Source organism: Manis pentadactyla, chromosome 6 (assembly GCF_030020395.1).
Source record: "Manis pentadactyla isolate mManPen7 chromosome 6, mManPen7.hap1, whole genome shotgun sequence".
Classification (NCBI taxonomy): Eukaryota; Metazoa; Chordata; class Mammalia; order Pholidota; family Manidae; genus Manis; species Manis pentadactyla.
In genome coordinates this window covers 111,271,293-111,295,714 of record NC_080024.1, presented here as the reverse complement: position 1 = coordinate 111,295,714, position 24,422 = coordinate 111,271,293, and the positions used below count along the sequence as shown (strand labels likewise).

The following is a 24,422-nucleotide window of genomic DNA, read 5'->3' as shown; positions in this document are numbered from 1 at the left end:
TCCCATCTAGAGTAGTCCCTGTAAGATGGCCTGTAGAGGTGGTTTGTGGGAAGCAAATTCCCTCAGCTTTTGCTTGTCTGGGAATTGTTTAATCCCGCCATCATATTTAAATGATAGTCATGCCGGATACAGTATCCTTGGTTTAAGGCCCTTCTGTTTCATTGTATTAAATATATCATGCCATTCTCTTCTGGCCTGTAGCGTTTCTGTCGAGCAGTCTGATGATAGCCTGATGGGTTTTCCTTTATAGGTGACCTTTTTCTCTCTAGCTGCCTTTAAAACTCTTTCTTTGTCCTCGATCTTTGCCATTTTAATTATTTTGCGTCTTGGTTTTGTCCTGCTTGGATCCTTTCTGTTGGGGGTTCTGTGTATTTCCGTCGTCTGTTCGATTATTTCCTCCCCCAGTTTGGGGAAGTTTTCAGCAATTATTTCTTCAAAGACACTTTCTATCCCTTTTCCTCTCTCTTCTTCTTCTGGTACCCCTATAATATGGATATTGTTCCTTTTGGATTTGTCACACAGTTCTCTTAGTATTGTTTCGTTACTAGAGATCCTTTCATCTCTCTCTATGTCAGCTTCTATGCGTTCTTGTTCTCTGGTTTCTATTCCTTCAATGGCCTCTTGCATATTATCCATTCTGCTCATAAATCCTTCCAGGGTTTGTTTCACTTCTGTGATCTCCTTCTTGGCATCTGTGATCTCTCTCCGGACTTCATCGCATTGCTCTTGCATTTTTCTCTGCATCTCTGTCAGCATGTTCATGATTTTTATTTTGAATTCTTTTTCAGGAAGACTGGTTTGTTCTGTCTCCTTCTCAGGTGTTTACTCTGTGATCTTTGTCTGCCTGTAATTTTGCCTTTTCATGGTGATAGAGATAGTTTGCAGTGCTGGCACGAGTGACGGCTGGAAGGGCTTTCCTTCTTGTTGGTTTGTGGCCCTCCTCTCCTGGGAGAACAGCGACCTCTAGTGGCTTGTGCTGGGCAGCTGTGCACAGACAGGGCTTCTGCTTCCTGCCCGGCTGCTATGGAGTTAATCTCCGCTGTTGCTGTGGGCGTGGCCTGGCTCGGGCAGCTACTCCAAAATGGTGGAGCCCCGTTGGATGGGGGAGCGGCTGGGAGGCTATTTATCTCTGTAAGGGGCCTCCGTGCTCCCTGCTGCCCAGGAGGTTAGAGTGCCCAGAGATTCCCAGATTCCCTACCTCTGGATTAAGTGTCCCGCCCTGCCCCTTTAAGACTTCCAAAAAGCACTCGCCAAACCAAAACAACAACAACAAAAACAAACAAACAAACAAAAAAAACTGCTCTCTTTTCTTTGTCCTCAGGCACCGGCCTCAGGCACCTGCTCAGCCGGTCTTGCTGCCCTGTTTCCCTAGTATTGGGGTCCCTGTCCCTTTGAGACTTCCAAAGAGCACTCACCAAAAAAAAGAGAAAAAAAAATGGCGACTCCCGTTTCTTATTTCTCCGGTGCCGGCCTCAGGCACCGGCTTATGTGTCTTGCTGTCCTGTTTCCCTAGTATCCACGGCCCCACGTATGCACTGTGTCTGCACTCTGGTCCAGATTGCTGGGGCTGGGTGTTCAGCAGTCCTGGGCTCCCTCTCCCTCCTGCTCTGCCTCCTCTTCTCCCACCGGGAGCTGGGGGGAGGGGCGCTCAGTCCCGCGGGGCTGGTGTTTGTATCTGACCCCCTTCGCGAGGCGCTGGGTTCTCGCAGGTGTGGATGTGGTCTGGATGTTGTCCTATGTCCTCTGGTCTCTATTCTAGGAACAGTTGTCTTTGTTATATTTTCATAGATATATGTGGTTTTGGGAGGAGATTTCTGCTGCTCTACTCACGCCACCATCTTTGCTCCGCCTTTCTATATTATTTTTTAAAGAAGAAAATACTATCTGGGTAGCCCACCCTTGCTCTTCCAAAAAATTTTTCTTGACATGATTGATAAGGAATGAACTGAAATTTTCAAGATTTGGAATTCATTTTCTGTAAATGAATTTAGACTATGGGAAGCTTACTCTTGACGTTCCAAACTAAATGTATCTTAGCTTTCCCCATGTGCTACTCAGAAAGAATGGAAGCCTTTGAAGGCCTGCACATCTCTAATGATTATGGTGGGAAGAAAAAGGTTACTTTAGGAAAGAAAAGGTTTCTTGCAGTTCTGCATCCCGAGGATGGGGGTTAGATACAGAACTCTGCTGTTCCCACAGCACCCTGATGGGCCCTCTTACTTAGGAAACCTGAGAGACTCAGCTATGGTACATAGAAAAGGAAGAGGGATTTGAAGAATCTTGGCAGCCTTGGGAGGTAGGGAGGAGAGGAAGGGGGGTGCAGGGTAAGAAGCCGAAGCCTAAGACACCCATTAGTAGCACATGAAGAATTTGTGATGGACCTTTAGGGGAATCTGTTTTAACTTAAAGTTTAGTAGCTTATCTATGTGTTGATATACCAGGGGTGATACTCAAAACAATTAACAACCTTTCAGTACAGGCTCAGAATGGACCCTGGGCTTAACCACTTTGGGGTGGGGGTGCAGCAGACTACACCTCAAGAGTAGCACCCCTTTAACCTGAGTTATCATGAATGATGGCTATACACCCAAACATCATATATTAGAGACCCAACTTGTTATAGTGACCTGTAGAAAGAGGCAAGCAGAGTTAGGAGGCCATGAGCTGGACGGGAGAGGGCACCATTAGTGAGATATACTACTATCCAGGCGTGTGGATAACAATCCATGGGAAAAAGGAAGTTGGTCAAGGGGACAGAGTATTTAAGAGCCAGTTTGAAAGATTTAAATTTTCTCAAAGGAGCCTTTGAAGTTCTAAATTATTCTTAGTAAGGCTATGCCAACAAGAAAGGAAGCAGACAGAGTTAGTGCTGTACCAGCAGGACACAGCAGAGATTTGAGAAAGGGAGATTTCAGTTGACTGAACAGTCCCATGAGAGAAGCAACATCAGCTAAGGAGAGATAAGGTCTCAAAACCAAAACCAGGCAGAACTTCCAGCCCAAAAGTCACCTTGCAATCAAAGGAGCCTGGGATTCTAACCCAGCTTCAGAGAGTACACTCATTCCAATGTGACTCAAACCATAAGCCTTTATGTGCTTGAACTGTGGATGCCAAGGGTGTCCCCAAAGAGGGTGCAGCAAATGCAATCTCCACACTCAAGGTATCCAAGCAGAAAGAAAGGACCCCATTGGCACAGATGGATTACTACCAAGGCAATAGGGGAACAGGTGACAAGGGCCCTCACAGGTTGAGACCCTTCATCTCGGTTTGAATAAACCCCTTGAGAGCTGGCAACAGTCAGTAGGATGCCAGTTGCAAAGGGGGTGCCCAGGCTTCCCACCTTTCTTCCAGACCAACTGCCAATTTTACTTCCACAAATGGCTCCCTCACTGGCCAGCCCATACTATGTTCTGTCAGCCCAAGTGTTATAAAATCCTTCTTTACCTTTGAGGAAACATGCTTCTCCATAGTTTCTGCATAATGGGTCTATCTCAAAAAATTTGAAGTCAGCTGTCATTGTCAGTTTCCCCTACCCTTTCCCTGTGCCCCAGTGGAAGGGCCTGCTTTTAAAAACCTGTTCTTCTTTGACAGCAGTTTCCCACAGTATTGTTTACCCTCAGAGCACACCTGGCTTCTCAGCTTGCATCCTGGTGTGACTCCAGCAGTGGACTCTTGCTCCAGGACAGAGCTGTTCACAGCAGGCTCTAGAGGCTGTGGTTTTCCTTGGTGTGGGTGCCCTTTGTTTGGAGTGCAGCATGATGTCAGGTTTGACTTTGGAGGGGCCTGTCAGTTTTTGTAGGGGACATAGTTAGTTGACTGGAGTGGTTCTAAGACTCCTGATAATGCATAATTTCTCTGTGGCTGGCAACTGGGTAGCTCAGTGAGGCTTTCACAGGTTCCTTATTTCTGAGAGCCTCAGAAGTGTCATTCCCTGTTCTAAGTTTTTTAGTGCATGTTGGCGGTATGCTTGGGAGTTCTTGCCTGGTTGCAGGTTGTTGACTCTGTGGGCGTGGAAGGCACTGATCAGGGAGCACATACAGTCTGAAAACTCTAAGACAAATTTGTGTTTATGGGAGGAGCATGCATGCTTTCTGATGTTCTGTAAGGATTCCAAAAAAATAAATAAATAAATGAAGAAGAATGAGCAAAGGAAAAAGCTGCAGGAAAATTACTTTGAAAATAGAATTTTGAAAGTTTTTGGAGAAGTTTTGAAAAAAATTCAGTGTAACTAAAAGCATTTCTCGTTGCTAGGAGATAAGTCAGGAAGAGGAAGAAAAGAAGGCTGTTAGGCCAATGAGGGCCTTTTAGGTTATCTGAGGAAAGCATTTTGGTAGAAGGTGAGGGCTGAATGGTGAGGGGCTGGGGTCCCCTGGACAGGGCGACACCAGGTGGTTCAGGATAGTTGACAGGAAATTGATCTATCAATTCCCTAAGGAGTTAGCAGTGCAGGGGTGTGTGTGTGTATGTACTGAGATTGGAGAACATGAAGTTCTCTGATCAGCTACTTCAGAATTCCTGTGAATTCTGTTGTGTAAATACACTGGTGAACAGAGGATTTGCTACTTCCATCGTTTTCCTTTTTGCTAATGTGTGTACATAGTGTAGTTCGATATGAATGTGGCTAGGGATAATATGCTTAAAATTATTTTACAGGTGAAAAAACAGTGAAAAGTTTCCAATTGATGACATATGTATTGTAATGGATGTATTGTGTTGGATTAGAACAGGAAGGCTCAATTTGCTTCAGTTTCCTTGACAAGAAAACAGCTTTTGAGCTTCCATTGTAGTCCTATTAATTTAGCTGAAACTCAAATTCTTATTGATCCTTATTCATGTTGGGCAATTCTGGCATATGTAAATCTAAAGTAATAATTTTTACAGATTTTTGTATCGTATAAGTTTCTTCATTTGTATCAGAGGTGAGGTAGGAGAGTAGAATTCTACAGAAGTTGAAATTACAAGTAATTTCATGGATATATGTGGTTTTATTAACTTTAAACAATGTGAATTCAATTTAGTTATCATATTGAGTATCTGCTATGTGAGCAGCATTAGTATCAAGTGCTGTTTATTACACGTACAGGTGATTAAGACAACAATGAGTGTCATCCCAATAGTCTCAGCAAGGAGTCATTCCAAGAACTGTAATATGTGAGGCAGAAGATACGTGGTATTGGAAGGGTCTAACAGCAAAGTGAGAGAATTCACTGAAGCTTCGTGGAAGGAAGCACATTTGAGAAGGGTCGTGAAAGAATTTCAGATCCCAATGGTCAGATGGGGAGCCACTCCCAGGAGGAGGAAGAGCATGCAGAAGGCTGACTCTGGTGGGTGGGAAGGCTTGCAGAGGCAGTGTGGCCCTGTGAGCTATGCCTGGCCTTTGCAATTAGGTGGACCAGACTTTATACTCTGGTTCTGACACTCTAGCCAGGTACCCACAAGTTCCCCTCATCTGTAAAATGGAAAGAAACTCTCTGTGATGAATGCCCTTGCACTGTTCACCATGTAAGAACTTACTCACTATGTAAGAATTTGTTCACCATGTAAGAACTTGTCCGTTATGCCTCAGAAGATTGGAGACTGTTGAGAATTAGGCTTGGGGTTGATTAATGATTGTGCACTGAGTCCCCTATACAGAATTTTATTGTTGTTAACAACCATTTGATCAATAAATATGAGAGATGCCCTCTCAAAAAAAACTTTAGAGAGTAGACCTCATGGTACATGTTTTACTGCAAAATAAAATGATATTAAATTAAATTTTTAAAAGGGATTTGGAAATCAACCCTACATGTGAAGATGTGTTAGGAATGTCTTAATCAATGCATTTCATGTGTATTTTCCTTTTCAATTGTTAATAAGAATGATATATGGCAAACAGTGATGTATAAATAATCTGTGTTCCATTAATAAAATAAGGATTCCTGTGAACAGAAAAAAAAAAATGGAAAGAAACTCCTATTTCACAGAAAATTTGTGAGTATTCAGTGGAAAAGTCTCTGGCACATAAATGCTCAAATATGTTATCTTTTTTCCATTTTCTAAAAGCAGTGGTTCTTTCCACTTTTTAGGAGCAGAGTAAAAGAGAAAATTGACTTATGGACTTTTTACAAAGATCTCTAAAGAAACAGAGAATCATGTCATTCTTGACCAAGGGTAATTTGATGGTTAGTAAACAAATAATTCATAGGGTTTTAAGTTCATATATTAGATAGAAACAATGACCCACAGTTATACTGCTTTTTTAGAAGTTATTTAGGACATTTTGCATGCTAAGCATCATGAATACATTGCCTGAATTATCAGTGGTCTCCAAATGAGTGAATGGAGTTTGCCTAATTCTAATATGTTAATTATATTAAAATGAATTTTCCTTTGTTCTTTGGTTCTAACCCACTTTCATTCCTAATGATGTTCTACACAGGCTAATACTAGTGCTGATTTGTCATTTTTGGGTCCCCAATAGTGGTGCACCATTCTTTGAAAGTGCCTAGATATGTCCTAAAGACATATAGGCAATGGGGAAAAGTTGACAAGTCATACAAAATTCATCCTAGTTATTGTCTAGATTTATCTATTCCTCTAGAAAATACTATTATCCTGTTCTCTTCCTTTTGTCTCCCTAATTCTCCCCTCCCCTTCCTTGCTACTCTTTCATTCTATGATTGTGATAAGAGAACTTTTTTCCTAAATATACGATTTATCATAAAATTTAACTCCTGACCTGTCATTACAGTTCCTTGACACATGTTTTCAGTGTGTTTGCAGAAATTGGCCTGGGCTTCTCAGATCAAGTAGAATTATCTTTTATTTAACAGCTGTCCCCTATGGGCAAGTATATTATGAGACTTAATGTTGTTTAGCATTTGGAATCATTCTTTCTTCTTAAATTGGAAATAAAATTCAGCAAAATCTGCCATGCTATGGCAGTCCCAGGGATACTATAGGGATAGTATTTTTGGTAGCTGGGAAGTATCACACAAGTAATGCTGCATACCAATTAGTTGTATTAAAATATGTATTACCCACAGCTTTGTACTTGGCTTAAAAAGTTTCCTTGACAACATCATTTAACTTCTTACTGTTCTTTTCATGTTGCTAGTATAAATATCTAATATGTTTTTGTTCAAAACATCAATTAGGCTTCAGTATAATCTTTATTAATACAGATCTGTTATTACAAGAAGACTGCTGAGCGATGATAATTTACACAGCAGGAACAATAAAATATCTTCTTTCTGTTTGGTTCTATCCCAGAATGCTCAGCTTTTTTTTCTTTTACAGAGCACACCAAAGCCTTCCATTATATCTTTTACAATCAAAATGAAACCTTTAAAGTTCTTATAAGCAAACACATTATTTTCTTCAAAGGTAAACCATATGGAAAGGCCTGAAATTGCAGATAGATGCAAAAAGTGACATATCAATTACAGATCTCCCCTTTTAATGTTTTTTAATTCTTCTTCACACAGCCAAAACTCCCCACTTCCTGCGGATTCAGAACGTGGAGGTCAATGCTGGCCAGTCTGCCACCTTCCAGTGCAGTGCCATCGGCAGGACCGCGGCAGGAGACAGGCTCTGGTTACAGGTATGGAAATTCACTGCCACCGGTTCACCTACAGCCCAGCGGGAAGGATACAGGCCCCTGGGGAGGGGCCGGAGAGGTGGGTCCACCTCAGGTCTGTAGTGGAAATGATGCTAGGAGGAGTTTTCCTGATTCTTTCCATCTTTATTAGTAAGTGGCCAGATTACTAAAATTCTTGATAAGCTAAGTTTTGTTCTTCACAGACCTTTTTTAGCATTTCTGTTTTCTCTCTTCGCTTCTGCTTAGGCATCTTGCTTTGAAGATCTGGTTGTCAAATTCCTTTTAGAGCAGTTTATTAAAGTACCAAATACAGTACATCCCCGTACTCTTCCTCTTGAGAAAAATCCAAAGAATCTCTCTCCCTCTCATTCACTCACTCTCACACACACACACACACACACACACACACACACACACAAAGTTTATAGGCCTTTTTATAATTTTGATTTATATAGCAATAAGCCTAATGTTAAATATTAATAACACATATTTTATTTTTGAGCATTTAGGTAGATATTTTAATTTAATTATTAAATAGACAATATATAATATACTACATAAACATTTTAAATATAAAAAATAATAATTTGTTGGTCTTGTTTCACAGCCTTTTAAACTGTGCCATATGTATTTTGCATGGTGAATACTTTCATGGATATGTATGTCCATGGTGTCAGGAATTCTGACACAATGTCAGAGATGAACTGACTTGTTCCCTCCAACCACCCATTTCTTTAGGTCTGGGGTTTGATTCCAATGCCCTCTCTCCCTTCCCCATGCCCCCATGGTATTCTCCAATTTGATTCTTGTTTCCTCCTTTTAAGTATTAATCTGCAGGCTACTAATGCTTCACCTTGACTAGTGCTGTGTACACCCTTCCTTTCCTTCCAGATTGGATTTGTGTAGGTTTGGCTAATCATTTACTTATTTTAGTTTGCCACTGAGTTGCTCTGTTTTCTCACCCCTCTGTAGACCTGTTTCACCTCACCTTGCCTCCCCTTCATGCACACGGACTCTTCCTCTGTATGCACTGCCTCTCCACCTCCTGCCAGGCCTTTTCTGCAGTGTAATAGACTGTGATATGCCACAGGGGTGTGCCACTCTAATTCTTAAATCCCTTTTACCTTTAAGTCATTGCAACTAAAATAATGGTCATTTTTATTCCTCCGCTTCTGGAGAAATGGAAGACAACCAAACGTGCTATCCCAAGGCTGGTCAGTAAGGTGTTGACAGATGGAGAGTATATTCTTCAGGAGGTGTCTTAGAAACTGCTGGGCCCTTGGCACAATCCTCACCCTTCTACGTTAATGTCACTCTCTTTCCTCATATCTTACTATCCTTGTAAGACAGTCCCCCTCACTAGGGAGGAGAAATGGATGCAGAGGAATGAAATTATATGTACCAGATTCATCTGTACTTTTTCCTTCCCTCTAAAAGTTTTATAATCACTAACTGAAGAGCTTGACCCTGGTCTTCAGTATTTGACACATTTAAAAAAAATTTTTATCCCATTTCCCAGTTATTTTAGATTCTTGATTTTATAGAGTGAAAATTATTTTCTTAGGGACTGTTTGATATTATTTTGAAAAAGGGTCTAAATAAGAGTTCTCAACCCTGACCCCACTATAAAATCACATGAGAAGTTTTGTAAAAATGTCTGGCCTAAACCAAGATTATTTATTTTTATTGAAATGCAGTAGACATACAATATTACATTAGTTTCAGATGTATATCATAGTGATTCAATGTTTATGTACATTTTCATATCAAATTCTCACCATAAGTATATGACTATCAGCATATAGAGTTATTACAATATGTAGACTCTCTTTTTTTCTTGGTAAGTCTGGCTATGGGTTTATCTATTTTGTTTATTTTCTCAAAGAACCATCTCTTGGTTTCATTAATTCTTTCTATTGTTTATTCTTCTCAATTTTATTTATTTTTTCTCTGATCTTTATTATGTCCCTCCTTCTACTGACTGTGTGTGTGTGAGTCTACACACACAAACAGAATCAGAAATGAGAAAAGAAAAATCACTATGGATACCACAGAAATGCAAAGAATTTTTAGAGAATACTTTGAAATATTATGTACTAATAAATTGGATAACCTAGAAGAAATAGACAACTTTCTAGAAAAATACAACCTTCCAAGAATGACCCATGAAGAAACAGAAAATCTCCTTACTGATCTTCTCATTTGTTCTTCTTTTTCTAGTTTCATTAATTGTGAGTTTATACTGTTCATTTGGGATTTTTCTTCTTTCTTGACATAGGCCAATATTACTATATACGTTCCTCTGATATCTGCATTCCACAGAAGTTGGGGGATTGAGCTATTGTTTTCATTTGTCTCCATATATAGCTTGATCTCTGTTTTAATTTGGTCATTGATCCATTGGTTATTTAGGAGCATGTTGTTAAGCCGCCCTATTATTGTGGGCTTTTTTGTTTGCTTTGCACAGTTTATTTCTAGTTTCACACTTTTGTGGTCTAAGAAGTTGGTTGGTGCAATTTCAGTATTTTTAAATTCACTGAGGCTCTTTTTGTGGCTTAGGATGTGACGTATTCTGGAAAATGTTCCATGTGCACTTGAGGAGAATATGTATCCTGTTGCTTTTGTGTAGAGTGTTGTGTAGATGTCTGTTAGGTCTATCTGTTCTAATGTGTTGTTCAGTGCCTCTATCTCCTTACTTATTTTCTGTCTGATGGATCTGTCCTTTGGAGTGAGTGGTGTGTTGGAGTCTCCTAAAATGAATACATTGCATTCTATTTCCCCCTTTAATTCTGCTAATATTTGTTTCACATATTTAGGTTCTCCTATGTTGGGTACATAGATATTCATAATGGTTATATCCTCCTGTTAGACTGACCCCTTTATCATTATAAAATGCCCTTCTTTGTCTCTTGTTACTTTCTTTGTTTTGAAGTCTTTTTTTGTCTGATACAAGTACTGCAACTCCTGCTTTTTTCTCCCTATTGTTTGCATGAAATATCTTTTTGCATCCCTTCACTTTTAGTCTGTTTATGTTTTTGCATTTGAATGGAGTCTCTTATAGATGGATCTTGCTTTTTTATCCATTCTGTAACCTTATGTCTTTTTTTTTTTTTTTTAAGTTTTGTTTGCACTATGTCTTTTGATTGGTGCATTCAGTCAATTTACATTTAGGGTGATTATTGATAGATATGTACTTATTGCCATTGTGGGCTTTGGATTCTTGGTTACAAAAGGTTCAAGGGCAGCTTTTTTCTATGTAATAGTCTAACTTAACTTGCCTATTATGTTTTATAAACACCATCTAAAGATTCTTTTTTTTTCTCCCTTATTTTTCTTCCTCTTTCACTCTTTATATGTTAGGTGTCATATTCTGTCCTTTTAGTGTCCTTGACTGACTTTCTGGATAGCTGCCTTAATTTTGCATTTGCTTAGTAATTCATTAGGCTACTTCCTTTACTGTGGTTTTATTTTCTCTGGTAACAGCTATTTAACCTTAGGGGCACTTCCATCTGCAACAGTCCCTTTAAAATCACTGTAGAGTTGGTTTGTGAGAGGTAAATTCCCTCACCTTTTGCTTATCTGGGAATTGTTTAATCCCTCCTTCAAATTTAAATGATAATCTTGCTGTATACAGTATTCTTTGTTCAAGGCCCTTCTGTTTCATTGCATTAAATGTATCATGCCACTCCATTCAGGCCTGTAAGGTTTCTGCTGAGAAGTCTGATGATAGTCTGATAGGTTTTCCTTTGTAGGTAATCTTTTTTCTCTCTCTGGCTGCTTTTACTACTCTTTCCTTGTCCTTGATATTTGCCATTTTAATTATTATATGTCTTGCTGTTGTCCTCCATGGGTCCCTTGTGTTGGGAGATCTGTGGACTTTCATGGCCTGAGAGACTATATCCTTCCCCAGATTGGGGAAGTTTTCAGCAATTATTTCTTCAAGACAATTATTTCTTTTTTCCTCTTCTTCTTCTCGTACTCCTTTAATGCGAATATTGTTCCATTTGGATTGGTCACAGAGATGTCTTATTACTCTTTCAGCTGTGGAGATCCTCTTTTCTCTCTGTGCCTCAGCTTCTTTGTATTCCTGTTCTCTAATTTCTATTCCACTTCCCATTTCCTCTACCTCTTCTAGTCTGCTTTTAAATTTCTCCATTGTATGTTTCATTTCAAATACTGTATTTTTAAAAGTTTCTATCTCTCTCTTGAAGTCATCCCTGATATCTTGAAATTTTCTATAGTTTTGTTAGCATGTTTATGATATTTATTTTGAAATCTTTATCAAGAAGATTGGTTATTTCAGTTTCACTGAGCCCTCTTTCTGGTGTTTGAGTTATTTTGGATTGAACAAAGTTCTTTTGCCATTTCATTTCTACTGAATAATATGGAATGATAACTTTGTTTAGGTAGTGCCCTCTAGTTCCCAGGAGCTCTACTCTTTGGAGCTGCCCAGCCCCTGGAACAATGGGGGGTTGCAGGGGAGCAGCTCTTATGCCTGTTGGCAGGACAGGGCTCTTTCTTGCTTCCCCGCTGCAGTGTCTGCCTCCACTGCCAGGGCCAGTAAGTCAAGTGTGCAGATAGCAGCTTCTGTGTTTTGCCCCTGTAGCTGCCATAGGCAGGGCTGTCCTCTAGCTGGCCTGGCATGATGGCAGGGGCAGCAGGTTTGCTAGCAGGTACTGGCTGGGAGGGAGGAGCTTCAGGGTGCATATTATGTGGGGTGGGAGGGCGGCTTTGGGCTGCATTGCCAACCAGGGGGATGGTTTACCTGAAGCTCCTGAAATTTCCCAACCTGTAGGGCTGAGTGTACCAGGATGATTTTGTCCACCTGTCCTTTCTCCTGAGCACCAAGTTCTGTGCACTCCTTGCCCCTTTAGAAGCTCTCTTGCTGTTGGGACGTCTTTCAAAGCACCTACCGTTCTTTCATCCCAGAGCAGCTGGTTGTGGGTATGTGTTCTCCATGAATGGCTGGAATCTCAGTCTCTCCAAGCATTCTACCTATTTCTGCTTTCACCCCCTCTAATTTTCAGAGCACCTTGCAATGTGGGTTTGTGTTCCTGGAGTTGATTTCTAGGGTTGGGTATTTAGCAGTCCTGGACTTCTCTTTCCTTCCTGTTCCATTTCCTTCCTCCCACTGGTGAGCTGGAGTAGGTGGAGCACTTGGGTCCCACTGGATTGTGGCAGTGCTACTTCATGTTTTCTGTGAGGTCTTCTCTTTTCCCCAGATGTAAGCTGTCTGTTGCTGCCTTCTTTCTGGTCACTCTTTCAGGATTAGTTGTATCTGCTATATTTTTGTGTTATATGTGGTTTTGTTATGTGCTGGGCACTTCTCACACAGCTATCTCTCCCTCTGACCCCACTATTATTCTTTTTTAGGTACTTTAAATTTTATTTTCCTACATAAGCCTGTTTTTTCAGATTTATATTTATGATAACCTATTTAGCTTTTCAGTAAATACAAGTAATCATCAAAGCTAGAATTGATGTTTATAAATCTGAAGGTCGCTTATGTGCATTCTTTTCCAGGGAACATGGACTACCTCGCCTTCTCCTCCTTCATCTGGTTCAGTTTGGGCTTCTTGTAACTTCTACAATTTATTCATTTTTGATACATTGCAGAGACACCTTCTTCCTTTTTCTTCTTACTCAGTGTCTTAGTTTGGGCTGCTCTAACAAATTGCCACAGACTGGGTGGCTTAAACAACACCTGTTTATTTCTCCAAGTTTTGGAGACTGGAAGTCCTAAATCATGGTTGGATTCTGTTTGAGGGCTGGCTCCCTGATTTGAAGATAGTCTTCTCACTGCCTTCTCATATGTGGAGAGAAAGAGCTGTGAGTTTATCATCCCTGGTAAGAGTCCTGATGCCCTCATGGGCACTCCACTTTCATGACCTCATGTGTACCTGATTACTTCCCAAAGGCACCACCTCCAATAGCATCACCTTGGGGGTTAGCTTTCATCATATGAAATTGGGGAAAGGGAGGATACAAGCATTCAATCTACAGCACTCGGCTGCCACATCCAACTCAGCAGTAGGTAGGAAATGAACATGGTTTGGCTTCCAGGACAAATGGCTGAAAGCAAGGAGCAGTGGAGATGCCTTTTCAAAAAGAGGAATGGCAGCTTTGATCAAGCATGGGATTGACATATGCATGTTGAGCGAATAGCAGCTGGCAAAGAAAACCTGGAAAATAATCGTTTTTTTCTCAACAGATTTTTGGGGCCCCTCTCATTTTTAAATGGCTTACTTTTTAGAAGCACAAAATTATGTAACATCTGGATTCAGAACAATCTTCAAATTAAACTCTTCATTTTATTAATGAGAAAATGAAAGTTCATAAAAGATAGAATGCAGTAATATAATGTTTATTAAAGGTAACTCCATTTGCTAGTGAAAGTCCATTGTACATATAAATAGTTTTTGCTTATTAACAAATCATTAAATTTTGTCACTTGGTCATTTTTCTTCACTGAGCAACCCTTTATTTTAAATAATGTCCTTTTAACCAAATATTCTCAAATGTACTGTGAAAATATCTGCATTAACTTTAGAATAATCATACCATAATATAATTTTTACTCTTTCAGTGAACAGAGCTTGTTGCTTATTATTAGAATTAAGATATCAGCATAGCATTTTAAAATGATTTCATAGCATGCACCAATTTATAGATATACTAAAGGAATTGGTGTTATATATTAATATATATGAAATATGTTTATGTTATATTATATTAAATGGTGTTACTACGAACTTCTCTTAACAGTGGTTGCAACACAGCACCTAGAATAGTGCCCAGCACATAACAAATGTTCAGTAAAAACCTGCTCATGGCAGTTGGGTTGCTGACTGCCTGGACCTATAGGAAAATCTCAAAGGCCTACCATTAGACCAAGAAAACAGGCACAAACTCTGTCTAGAAAGGATCCCAAGAAGGGGATATCCCAAATTCACTTGGGATTAAAACATTTTTGTCTATTGGCTTAGAGATTTTTTTTTCCTTGTAAGAGTTTGATATATAATTCTGTTTAACTGGATATGACTAACCCAGCTTGTTTTAGGTCTATGGTTCATCTCCAGTGGGATGGTCTTTGTTGAGAGGAGATATATATAGAACCTAGTGGTGTCTCTTCTGTTGTTTCAGAAAGAAAGCAAATATCCTGTGGAGTAAGAGTGATTTTTGAAGGAAATATGGTCCATATATCATCTTCTTTAAACTTTCCTCTCTTGTACCTTTTCCCTGGATGTTTTTATTCTCTGTTGTAAAGTTTTTTTCTCTAATTCCCTCTTTAAAAAAGTTAATTGCCATTGGACCTAAGTTAAAGGTAATAGAAATCTACCTCAGTCAAGGATAAATTCATTTGAGTTGTCATCATGACAGTAAACCTATGTCATAGTAATTGATGAATGAAACCCACTTCACACATTTTTTTATATGGAGTGTATTTCAGTATTAATACTTAATTTGGAGCTCTTAATTTGGGAAGCTTGATTTTCTAAAAGAAAAATTCACTTGGAATTAGAACATTTTTGTTTATTGGCTTAGAGATTTTTTTTTCCTTGTAAGAGTTTGATATATAATTCTGCTTAACTGGGTATGAGTAACCCAGTTGTGGAAAAAGTGTTTTTCACCAGGCTGATAAATTTCTCACAATCCTGTTCTGAGCTGTGATAATTTTAAAACCTTTTCTTTTGAGAAAAAAGGAAAATCTTGAGGTTTTTGTAACTTGAAAATGATTCTCATAATATTAGCTCCTCTGACCCACTACAGCTCATCTATAAAGAAATTATAAATTATATTAGTAGTATTTACATTACTGACTTCAAACAAATGTGTGTGAAATAAAATAATTACAACTCTATTTGCTGGCACTGCTGTGTGCTAGGTACTCTGCTAGCTATATTCAGGCATTTTTTTTCCCTGAACTGATTCCTAGGAGAAGTCTTTGAATATGCCCATTTTTAGAAGAAACTGAGGCTCAGGGAGTTTCAGTAATTTTTTCGATGGGACCCTGCTGGTGACAACCAGGCCATTTTAGTCCACAATCTACATCTTTAACCATAATGCCACTTGCATAGTACAAAGACCCAGACATGTCCTTGTGGATTCATAAACATCAAGTAGTAATTTAAATGATAGCTTTTATCCGAATTTAAAATTAAAATGTATTTTTTATTGTGGAATGCTGCCTTGCTTTTGTGCTAAGGAATATATACATTTGGACAACCTTTTTTGGTGGCGTTTAGTTTATTATAGACTATGAGGAAAAAATCACAACTGTATATCAAACAATTTTGCTATTATATATAAAAGCTATAAAATGATTTGAAAAGAAGTGAAATTATGGTTCCCTTGGCAAGCTTGACTTTGGTTTTTTAAACCATATACATTAAAGCATAAATTTAACATCACTTACCATCATAGAAAATACCACGAATGCACAGAGTAGACCATCTTCAGTTGCTATAGGAACCATTTGCTCCTTAAAATTTTGAGTGGTTAAAATCACATGCATTATTGTTTTAGTCTGTTGAATATCCATATATGTAATATAATATAATATTGAAACCACCAAAAGCCTTTGAAGCATATACCAGGTGTTCTAGCTTCATATGATTTCCAATTATCTTAATTTAAAGGTAAAGATTTATTTTACATTGATGAAACAGTGTGACATGTCTGGGGAGAGTTTGGGATAAAATAATTAATAAATTTTATTTTGTGACATTACCTAACTCAGTCACAAAAGATATAAACAGCTGGTGCTGCGAACTGGAAGCAACAGGAAAAGCTGTAGCTGCAGTGGAGAACTCTCTCCTCCACAGCAATCTGAAGGTCTCTAGGCCAGGATGAGCAATTGAACTTTGAAAACTGTACGTCAAGATGCTTCTTTTTGGAGGCAGAAGAGAAAGGCACCAAACTATTAATCTTAAGGACTGCTTGCTTTGGCCCCAAGAACCATAAATCCTATGAAAGCGTTTATCCTGTTTCTTTTCTCATACGCATCAAAAGGTTCATTTGTTTCTCTTGTTTCTCAGAATCTGCAACTATACCACAGGAAGGGAAGATGGAGATGGCTCCAGAATTCCCGTGATGGAAGGCTAAGAGTACAACACTGCCTCTTCTGTCTCCTTTTAGTGATCCAGGCCTTCGAGTGAGGGCCCTTTTCCCTCTCTTGTCTCTTCTTTTTGGAAGGGCAGGAAAAAATGGAAAACATTTCAGCTAGGTTTATGTACCTGCCTTAGGTGGTCTTGAAAGTCCTAGATTTTGTGTCTGGTAATCTGGAATTACAAATCTGGAAAAGAAAGAGGAAATCATACTTAAGTCCTCCCTTGAGATGGCAAGAAAATTGGATAACTTTTGATGGATTTTCATTTAAAAAGTGTCTTTAGGACCATAGAAATGGAATGGAGACCAAATCAAGCTGTTTTTCATCTTAGTGTGACCCAGTTTGATTGAGACAAGGCTGTAGACGTTCTGACAGGTACACAGTGGTAGCCAGGCAGTTCCTACAGCAGATGAACTTTGGAATCATAAAGCAGATAGTTTTTCTCCTCTGCATCTCTCCTACTTATAAAAATGCCACCTTTCATTCTAAGGAAAGGGAATTGGCTATTGTACAAGTGTAATAAAATTATGTTTGTCTCTGTTAGAAGAAGTTATGCCCACTAAGCACAAAGGACAAGAGACAAATTAGTGAAGTTTCTGTTTATACTTAAGATTTGGAAACAAGTTATTGCTTTCATTCAATAAATGAGTATTACACACTTCCCATGTGTGAGGGATATGACTACTAGTTATGCAAATATTGCAGAAGAATATGGCAACTCCCCTGGGATTCAGCTCCCCTTCACCAAACTGCATTTTCTCTTCTACTTTGGTGGCACCTTTACCACATAAATGGCTTGATTCTTTTACAGGAAGAATGATACCTAGACAAAATGATTCTTTGATTGGCATATTTACCAGCCAGCAGCAAAACCGTCTGTTTTCCTGGGGGAAATATGGTTAAAATAGTCATTCAGAAATACAAAAATGGAAGATTATTTCCTAACTGCATTTTTGAAGAAAAGTATCTTCTTACTTTTATTAAAGAATTTGTAAATACAGAGTTTGAAAGAATAATGTAATGGACTTAATATACTTGGCATCCAATTTCAACAAATAACCGTATGTGGCCAATTGCTTCACCTGTATTTCCACCTGCTCCCCCTCTGATTATTTTGAAGCTGTTTCAGCCATCATATCATTTAACTTGTAAATGTTTCTCTAAAGTGGGCTGGCAAACTTTTTCTGTAAAAGGATAGATAGTTAATTTTGCAGGCCACACGTTTTTTTGTCTCAGCTCTTCAGCTCTCCCATTGTGGTAGGACAGCAGCTGTAGACAACAGGTAAATGAGACTGGCTGTTTTCAATGCAGCTTTATGTAGGGACACTGAAATTTGAATTTCATGTAATTTTCATTGTCACAAAATATTCTTCTTTTGATTTTTTTTCAATTATTAAAAAAATGTAAAAAAGTCTTTTAGCTTATGAGTTGTACAAAATAGGTGAGCTGGATTTAGCCTCAGAATCCCTGTTCTGAAATAAAAGAACTCTAAAGAAAAATTACCATGTATGCCCTAGAAAAACAGTATGCCCATTTCCTTGACTATGTTTTAAGTTTATTCCTTTTAACAATTTGTTTGAAGTGTAATTGCAGTAAAATTAACACTTGGCGGGTGGGTGATGGGTTGCCTAAGTCCTTTTTATCTTTAGGTTCTCCATCCCCTCCCCGCATTTGTGGTGGTGGTGATTGTTCTTGAAACTGTGTTTACCCTGTGCTGTTTCCCATGTTTTAGTTTTCCTTATTGCCCTCTAATAGCATCATTTAACTGACTATTGCCATTTCTTGCAGAGTCTCTCTTTTCTTTTGTGATGTTATTGGCCATTTATGATTGTTTCTAGGTTCATTAATTCATTAGGGGTTGCAGAATGGTCCAATTATATCCATCCTTATTTGCTTAGTTGCTAGTACACTTCTAAAAAGAAAAGCTCTCCCATATAAAATTATTGGTTATCCTATATATAAATCATGGAGAGAAGATGGTGTAAATGCTTTGTCTTCTTGAGCAAGTTTTCAAAAATAATGAGGTAGTTCACTGACATCACCTAAAAGTGACCTAGAGTGTTATTAGTGTTATTGTTCTTGTTGTCTTCATTGTCATCATTATCACCGGGTGGATTTAAACACACTTGCTGTGTTTTGATCCATTGAGTTTATTATCTTTATTGCTGCTCAAATCTTTTACCCCTCAATAGAGAGGCTTACTCAGGGTGAGTGTCCCCTGTCTTGAGCCATCTCAGATGGCTTTCTTGGTCTTCTGTGTGTCAGTATGTTTCAGGCTTAGATTTTATATTTTCACCTTAGTGACCTAGGATCAGCCATTTTCCAGTGAGCCCTGTTTTGTTTTGTTGTTTTTTAGTGAGACCTGGTAATCAGAAATTATAATCTGAGCACAGAGGTCCTCATTACTACTGTTTATTGTTTCTGGATCTTCCAAGTTAGCATGTATACATATGCAGACATACACACATTTAAACATAAAACATGTCCTGAGATCATGTTGGCAATTCCAATGGAAATCCAGAACTACAAAGCCTTTAGCCTTCTTTACCTTGCATCTTTATCTTCTTTCAACTATGTTTTCAGAAAGGGTTGTGTATTTTAAGGCATATCAATTGGGAGAAAATGATGTTTAGCCATGTTCATGACTAGCATAGTCTGAGATTATTAACAATTATGTTAAATTAGAATGCCATTATTACAGTTTTGAAGTAAACAAGGTGGAGTCCTTGCCTTGCAAACCCAAAACTTTAACCTAACAGGAAATATCAGGCAGTGTCAGCCTTCTTAGTTTGATGGGCTCAGTTAATCTGGTCAAGAGTTGGATGTTTGATTTTAAGACTAAAGGATTTCTAATTTCATTGGAATTTATAATTACTGCATTTATTATGTATATCCTACATTATTTAGGTGAACTAATAAGAAAGATTTAAACATTGGTTGGTTATATAATATTGTTCAAATATTGTAAATATATAATGAAATGAACTGGACCTAAATATCACAATGAGTCTCTGAATTTCCATAATCAAATTTTTTACTTGAACATGCCTGTGAATAATTTATTACTTTGGCTATGTGTGTATCCATTAGCCAATTAAAGTATACTTGTCAGTATATATTCACAGTATATGATAACATAAGAACTTCTGTTCCTCATATTCCAAATTGATAAATATTTGGGTTAGCTTGCTTATGGCCTAGAAATAAGAGGTCAGTACTATCTTAGTTATTAAAATAAAATAAACCCGTGGGCTCTAGAAAGTAGATTTGTTAAGGTTTTCAGTTACTCTCAGATTTAGCTTATATAAAATGTTTTAAACACAATTATTCCAGACCCTGATGATATTTTCTTAGTGATCCCAGCAGTAAGAATTTCAATTAGTACCTTACAAATGGGTATATTTGAAAGTGGGGCAATACAGACTATTTTCTCTATTAAATAAACAGAAGTGCAGTTTAATCCCACCTGTCAGTTGGGGAAGGGTGACTGGCCCATATCTCTTCTAAGCCTGTGCACTCAGAACAGCTCCAAAATGTCTCATTTTGCTCCAAGTACTGCTCACTTCCCAGACCTCAATTTCTTGCAGTCATTGCTCTGATTATTACAAAACTATTTCTGAAAGACTTAATATGTATCTTTCTGCTGGTGAATTACTGCTCATTTAGAAGTCCTAGAGTTAGTCCCTTGCCTAAAGAAGGCTGTAAGCCTAATTTAAATAACTGTCAGTACCTTTTTTCTGGCTTGCTCAAGTTGAAATACATGCTTGTTTAAAGATACTACTGCTTTTGTAAAAAGCTGTGTCTAACCCAGTGAGGTCATTTCCTCTCTGACATGCAGACATGGCCATTACAGTTGTGTCATTAAGTTAGCCCAGGATGGGTTGGCATCTCTTTGACAACCCTGGCCATTCAAGTGCTTTGCACAGAGTATGGAGTTTTTGTTCCCAGCAATTATGTCCTAGGCTCGCTCTCTCACAATAAACTCTGAATATTCTAAAGATCAACCTACATGTCCATCCTTGGTGATTTCTCATTGCCCTGCTGTAATGCTATTAAGAACAAAGCGCTCCAGTCCCGGGCAGAGCTGCCTCTTCCAACTCTGCAAATTGAGAGAAAACTGGCTGACAAAATTTGCTATCTCTACCCAGTGTACATTTTCATCATTTTGTTCTGCCAGAATAACAGAAGTTCACCATCAGCTTTTAGATGCTCAGGAGTACCTGAGTTTCTGAGCACATCATCCTGTCTGGTCATCCCTGTCTTGGGGAAAGGCAGACAGGAAAAGGGAATTCCATGCCTTCTCACACCTTCCTGCATCTGAGAAAATTCCTCGTGCTCCCCTATTTAATTCTGACCTGAGGAAGGGTATCTGGGGACCAAAAGGCATCTTAAGATCAACTTGTTCAGTCACCCATTTACTGCCTCAGTCACTTTTGGTATTACCACCAACCTCCCTAGGGTGTGCCAGGCATGGTTCCTGCACTGGAGATAGAGCAGTAAAAACTTGGCAAAGTTCCCTGCCTTTATGGGATTTCTATCCTATGGGGGGAGATAGACAGTGACCATGATAAGTAAGCAGTGTAGTCTGTTAGGAAGGGATCAGTAGCATTCGGATAGGAGGAGGGGTGGGACAGAGGGCACAACAGTGCCATGCAGGGGCAGGTTTCTGTTTAAATCTAGGGTGTGGGCAGGCCTCATCGAGAGTGTGTTTGAGCAGTGACTGAAGGGAGCTGAGGACAAGTTGGTGGGGGGGTTCCAGGAGGAGGAGCAGGCTTGCGTGGTAAAGAGGCAGCAAGGGGCTGAGTGTGGCTGGAGCCCAGGTAAGCAGAGTTGGGTGTCATGGCAGAGTGATCCTGGGGGTGTGAGGGGGGGCGATGGTGACTGAGTGTGAAGGTGGGTAGGACTGGCTGTGTGCATCTTGGAGTTCTCTTTCATGCCAAAAGTCTGAACACTGATAGTTCTCCATATTTCATTTAGTTGCCAAACCTGCACATTTTTGAATACTCATGATTTTATGCAGAATTATCAATGTGATCATTTTAAAATTAAAAACAAATCTGAATTCTGAGCCACATATTACCCCAAGTTTCCTATAAGTGACAGAACCCCATGAACCGTTCCCATTTTTTACCCTTGAAAGACAGCTCCCCTCTCCCTCTTGAGTCATCTGTTCCCAGATGCTTACCAGCTCTCTACCTATGGAGAGGACAGGTGTGTCAACATCCTGGTCACATTCCTCTGAGCAAGCCCACTTCTCGTATGCTCCCCAGAAGAGTGGGGTACCCAGAATGCAACACTTTATTCTGGGGTGCCCCTAGCACCACCTCTCCAGATACTTTGTTTCTATTAATACAACTAAAATTGAATTAGGTTTAAGAAAAAAAAACCCTTCACAATCTTTGTATACCTTTAAGTAATGAAGACACTCCTAAGTCATGTCTCCAGTTACCTTAAAGTCTTATTTTATAGGAAAATGTAGGATTGGTTTACATTTTGATAGATGTTTGTCTTGAAGTTCATTGTTAGGCTTTGTAGATATCTTTTTCTTTTACCCCATTTTACTCACCATCTGCTGGTTAACTGTACGTGTACATTTGACGACCACATCTGTGACTTTGTCAGAGACATTAATGGACATGTTGGGAGAGTCAAGGAAATAACCTTGTGCCAATTCTCCAGCCATATACTCCAGCACCATGCTGACAGGCAGCCGCAAACTCTGGTTGTTCACAGGTTTCTAGTCCACCTGACTCTCCTTGCACCTGTCCCATGTTGCTCTCCTCTTGTCTCTGGAGATGTCATAGGCAGTGCTGCCTGATGCCTTGCCAATGGTGGTAAACACTGTCTTCTTCCTTCCTAAGGGCCAAGAAATAGGATTTGACACAAACGAGGTAAAGGGTGAGATTGCTCCCCTCCATCCCCATCTGTACTCAGAGGACATTCTATCATTCTCCTCATTAACCCAGCTATGGGCTGCTTCCGTATACATCTCTATAATTGAGCTAACACAGGACCTAAAGATACTGCTGGTATGGCAAGTCTTTTCAGCATCAAGAAATAAGGAGACTACTATTAAAGTATAAATGGCAAGATTTCAAAGGAAAAGAATAAAAGTTTTTTCAGGAGCGGCTCTTCCTCCCTGTGGGCATTTCTCCTGTGCTTGGGCATTTGGGCTGCTCTCATCTCTGTGCTCTCTTTCCCTGCCATCTGCGACCCTTTCCTCCGCTGTGCTCGCTCTGTTTCCTCTCTTCACCCGCTTCCTCCCTATTCCTTTTGGATCTTCTGTCTTTATACAATAGTAGTTTCCTGACAGCTTTACCCATGGTTTCAGTTACCTTTGGTCAACTGTGGTCTGGAAGCAGATGATAGTCCCTCTGATGTATCGTCAGTTCAGTAGTAGCCTAGCACTATGTCACAGTGCCTCTGGCATTCACCTCACTTCACTTCATCAAGCAGGAACTTTATCACCTCACATCATCACAAGGAGAGGGGTGAGTACAATGCAATAAGATATTTTGAGAGAGAAGAGACCAAGTTCACATAACTTTTCTTGCGGTATATTTTTATAGTTGTTTTATGTTATTAGTTACTTTTATCAATCTCTTATTGTACCTGATTTATAAATGAAATTTTATCATAGGTATGCATATGTACAAAAAACATAGTATATATAGGATTCAATAGTGTCCGTGGTTTCAGGCATCCACTGGGGATCTGGGGACACATGCCACGTACAGAAGGAGGGACTACTGTATTTTCCCCCTTTTCTTCTTTGTACGTCTGATTTTTCCCTCTTTCTTCCTTTTCTTCCTTCAGTCTTCCCGCCTCTTCTGATGCTCTCCTGCCTCCTTTAAACTTTTGTGGTTTGTTCTCTGCTTGTTTCATTCATCTTCTGTGAGGCCTCAATGGTTGCTAGTCTTTAGGTGGTTATTCCAGCCTGCAGTTTCACAGTGGGACTTTCTACTTGTCTGAAATTACTGGTAATACCACAAATTTAGATGATATGCATCAATCTGAGTGATTAATCTTACAGATATTTAAATATTGCTGTGCATGCCTAATCCTTAAGTATATATTTTAGTCATGCTACATGCTCTTCAGTTAAATTTTCTTAATCACATTTAATCTTACTTAGTTTGGTTTGTATATTTCATTTTTAGAAATATCTATTTATGGATATTAAAGATGTGACTTTCAAGGAATATCCTTGTTCTGTGGAAAGAGGCTGCTGTACTGCATCTCAGAATATTATGGGGAATTTATCATTGAAATTATCTTGAAATTTATTTTGAAAATATTAAAAATGGGATTCATTTTAATTTTAAATTGCTATATAGAAAGAGAATAACTGGATTTGTGCTGTAGAAGCCATGCAGTACTACAAAAATAAATAGAAATATTTTTCTGAATATTTGATCTTTTACCCAAGATAAGCTGAGGTTTGTCTGTCTGTTTGTTTGTTTGTTTGTTTTCATTGTATACTATTTTGGAAATATTAGTAAGAAAAGGTCAACTTAAAATTTAGACCAATTCTCTGTCTTGTTTTCTCTGTTTGCAATATCTGAAAGGAATTAAAAATGATTGTAGGTGTCTTTTGTACTCTCACTAAAAATGTACAATTTTTGTAAATAAATAACTCTCTGTAGAGCCTTTTATGCTAGTTATTGAAAAAAAAAATTAAAACATTTCATTCTCTTTGACCTAATAATTTTAGGAAATAGTAATTGTCCT

The 24,422-nt window shown here is 38.9% G+C and overlaps 1 protein-coding gene across 7 annotated transcripts in view; it reads left to right on the top strand.

The window, feature by feature from the left end:
• Positions 1-24,422, top strand: part of PTPRM (protein tyrosine phosphatase receptor type M) — an 895,627-nt gene that overhangs the window by 438,780 nt on the left and 432,425 nt on the right. For all 7 annotated transcript variants that reach the window (XM_036880717.2, XM_057504052.1, XM_057504051.1 and 4 more), the window contains exon 5: positions 7,470-7,585. In XM_036880717.2, the coding sequence (XP_036736612.2) occupies positions 7,470-7,585 (116 nt within the window). The remainder of the gene's footprint in view (positions 1-7,469; positions 7,586-24,422) is intronic.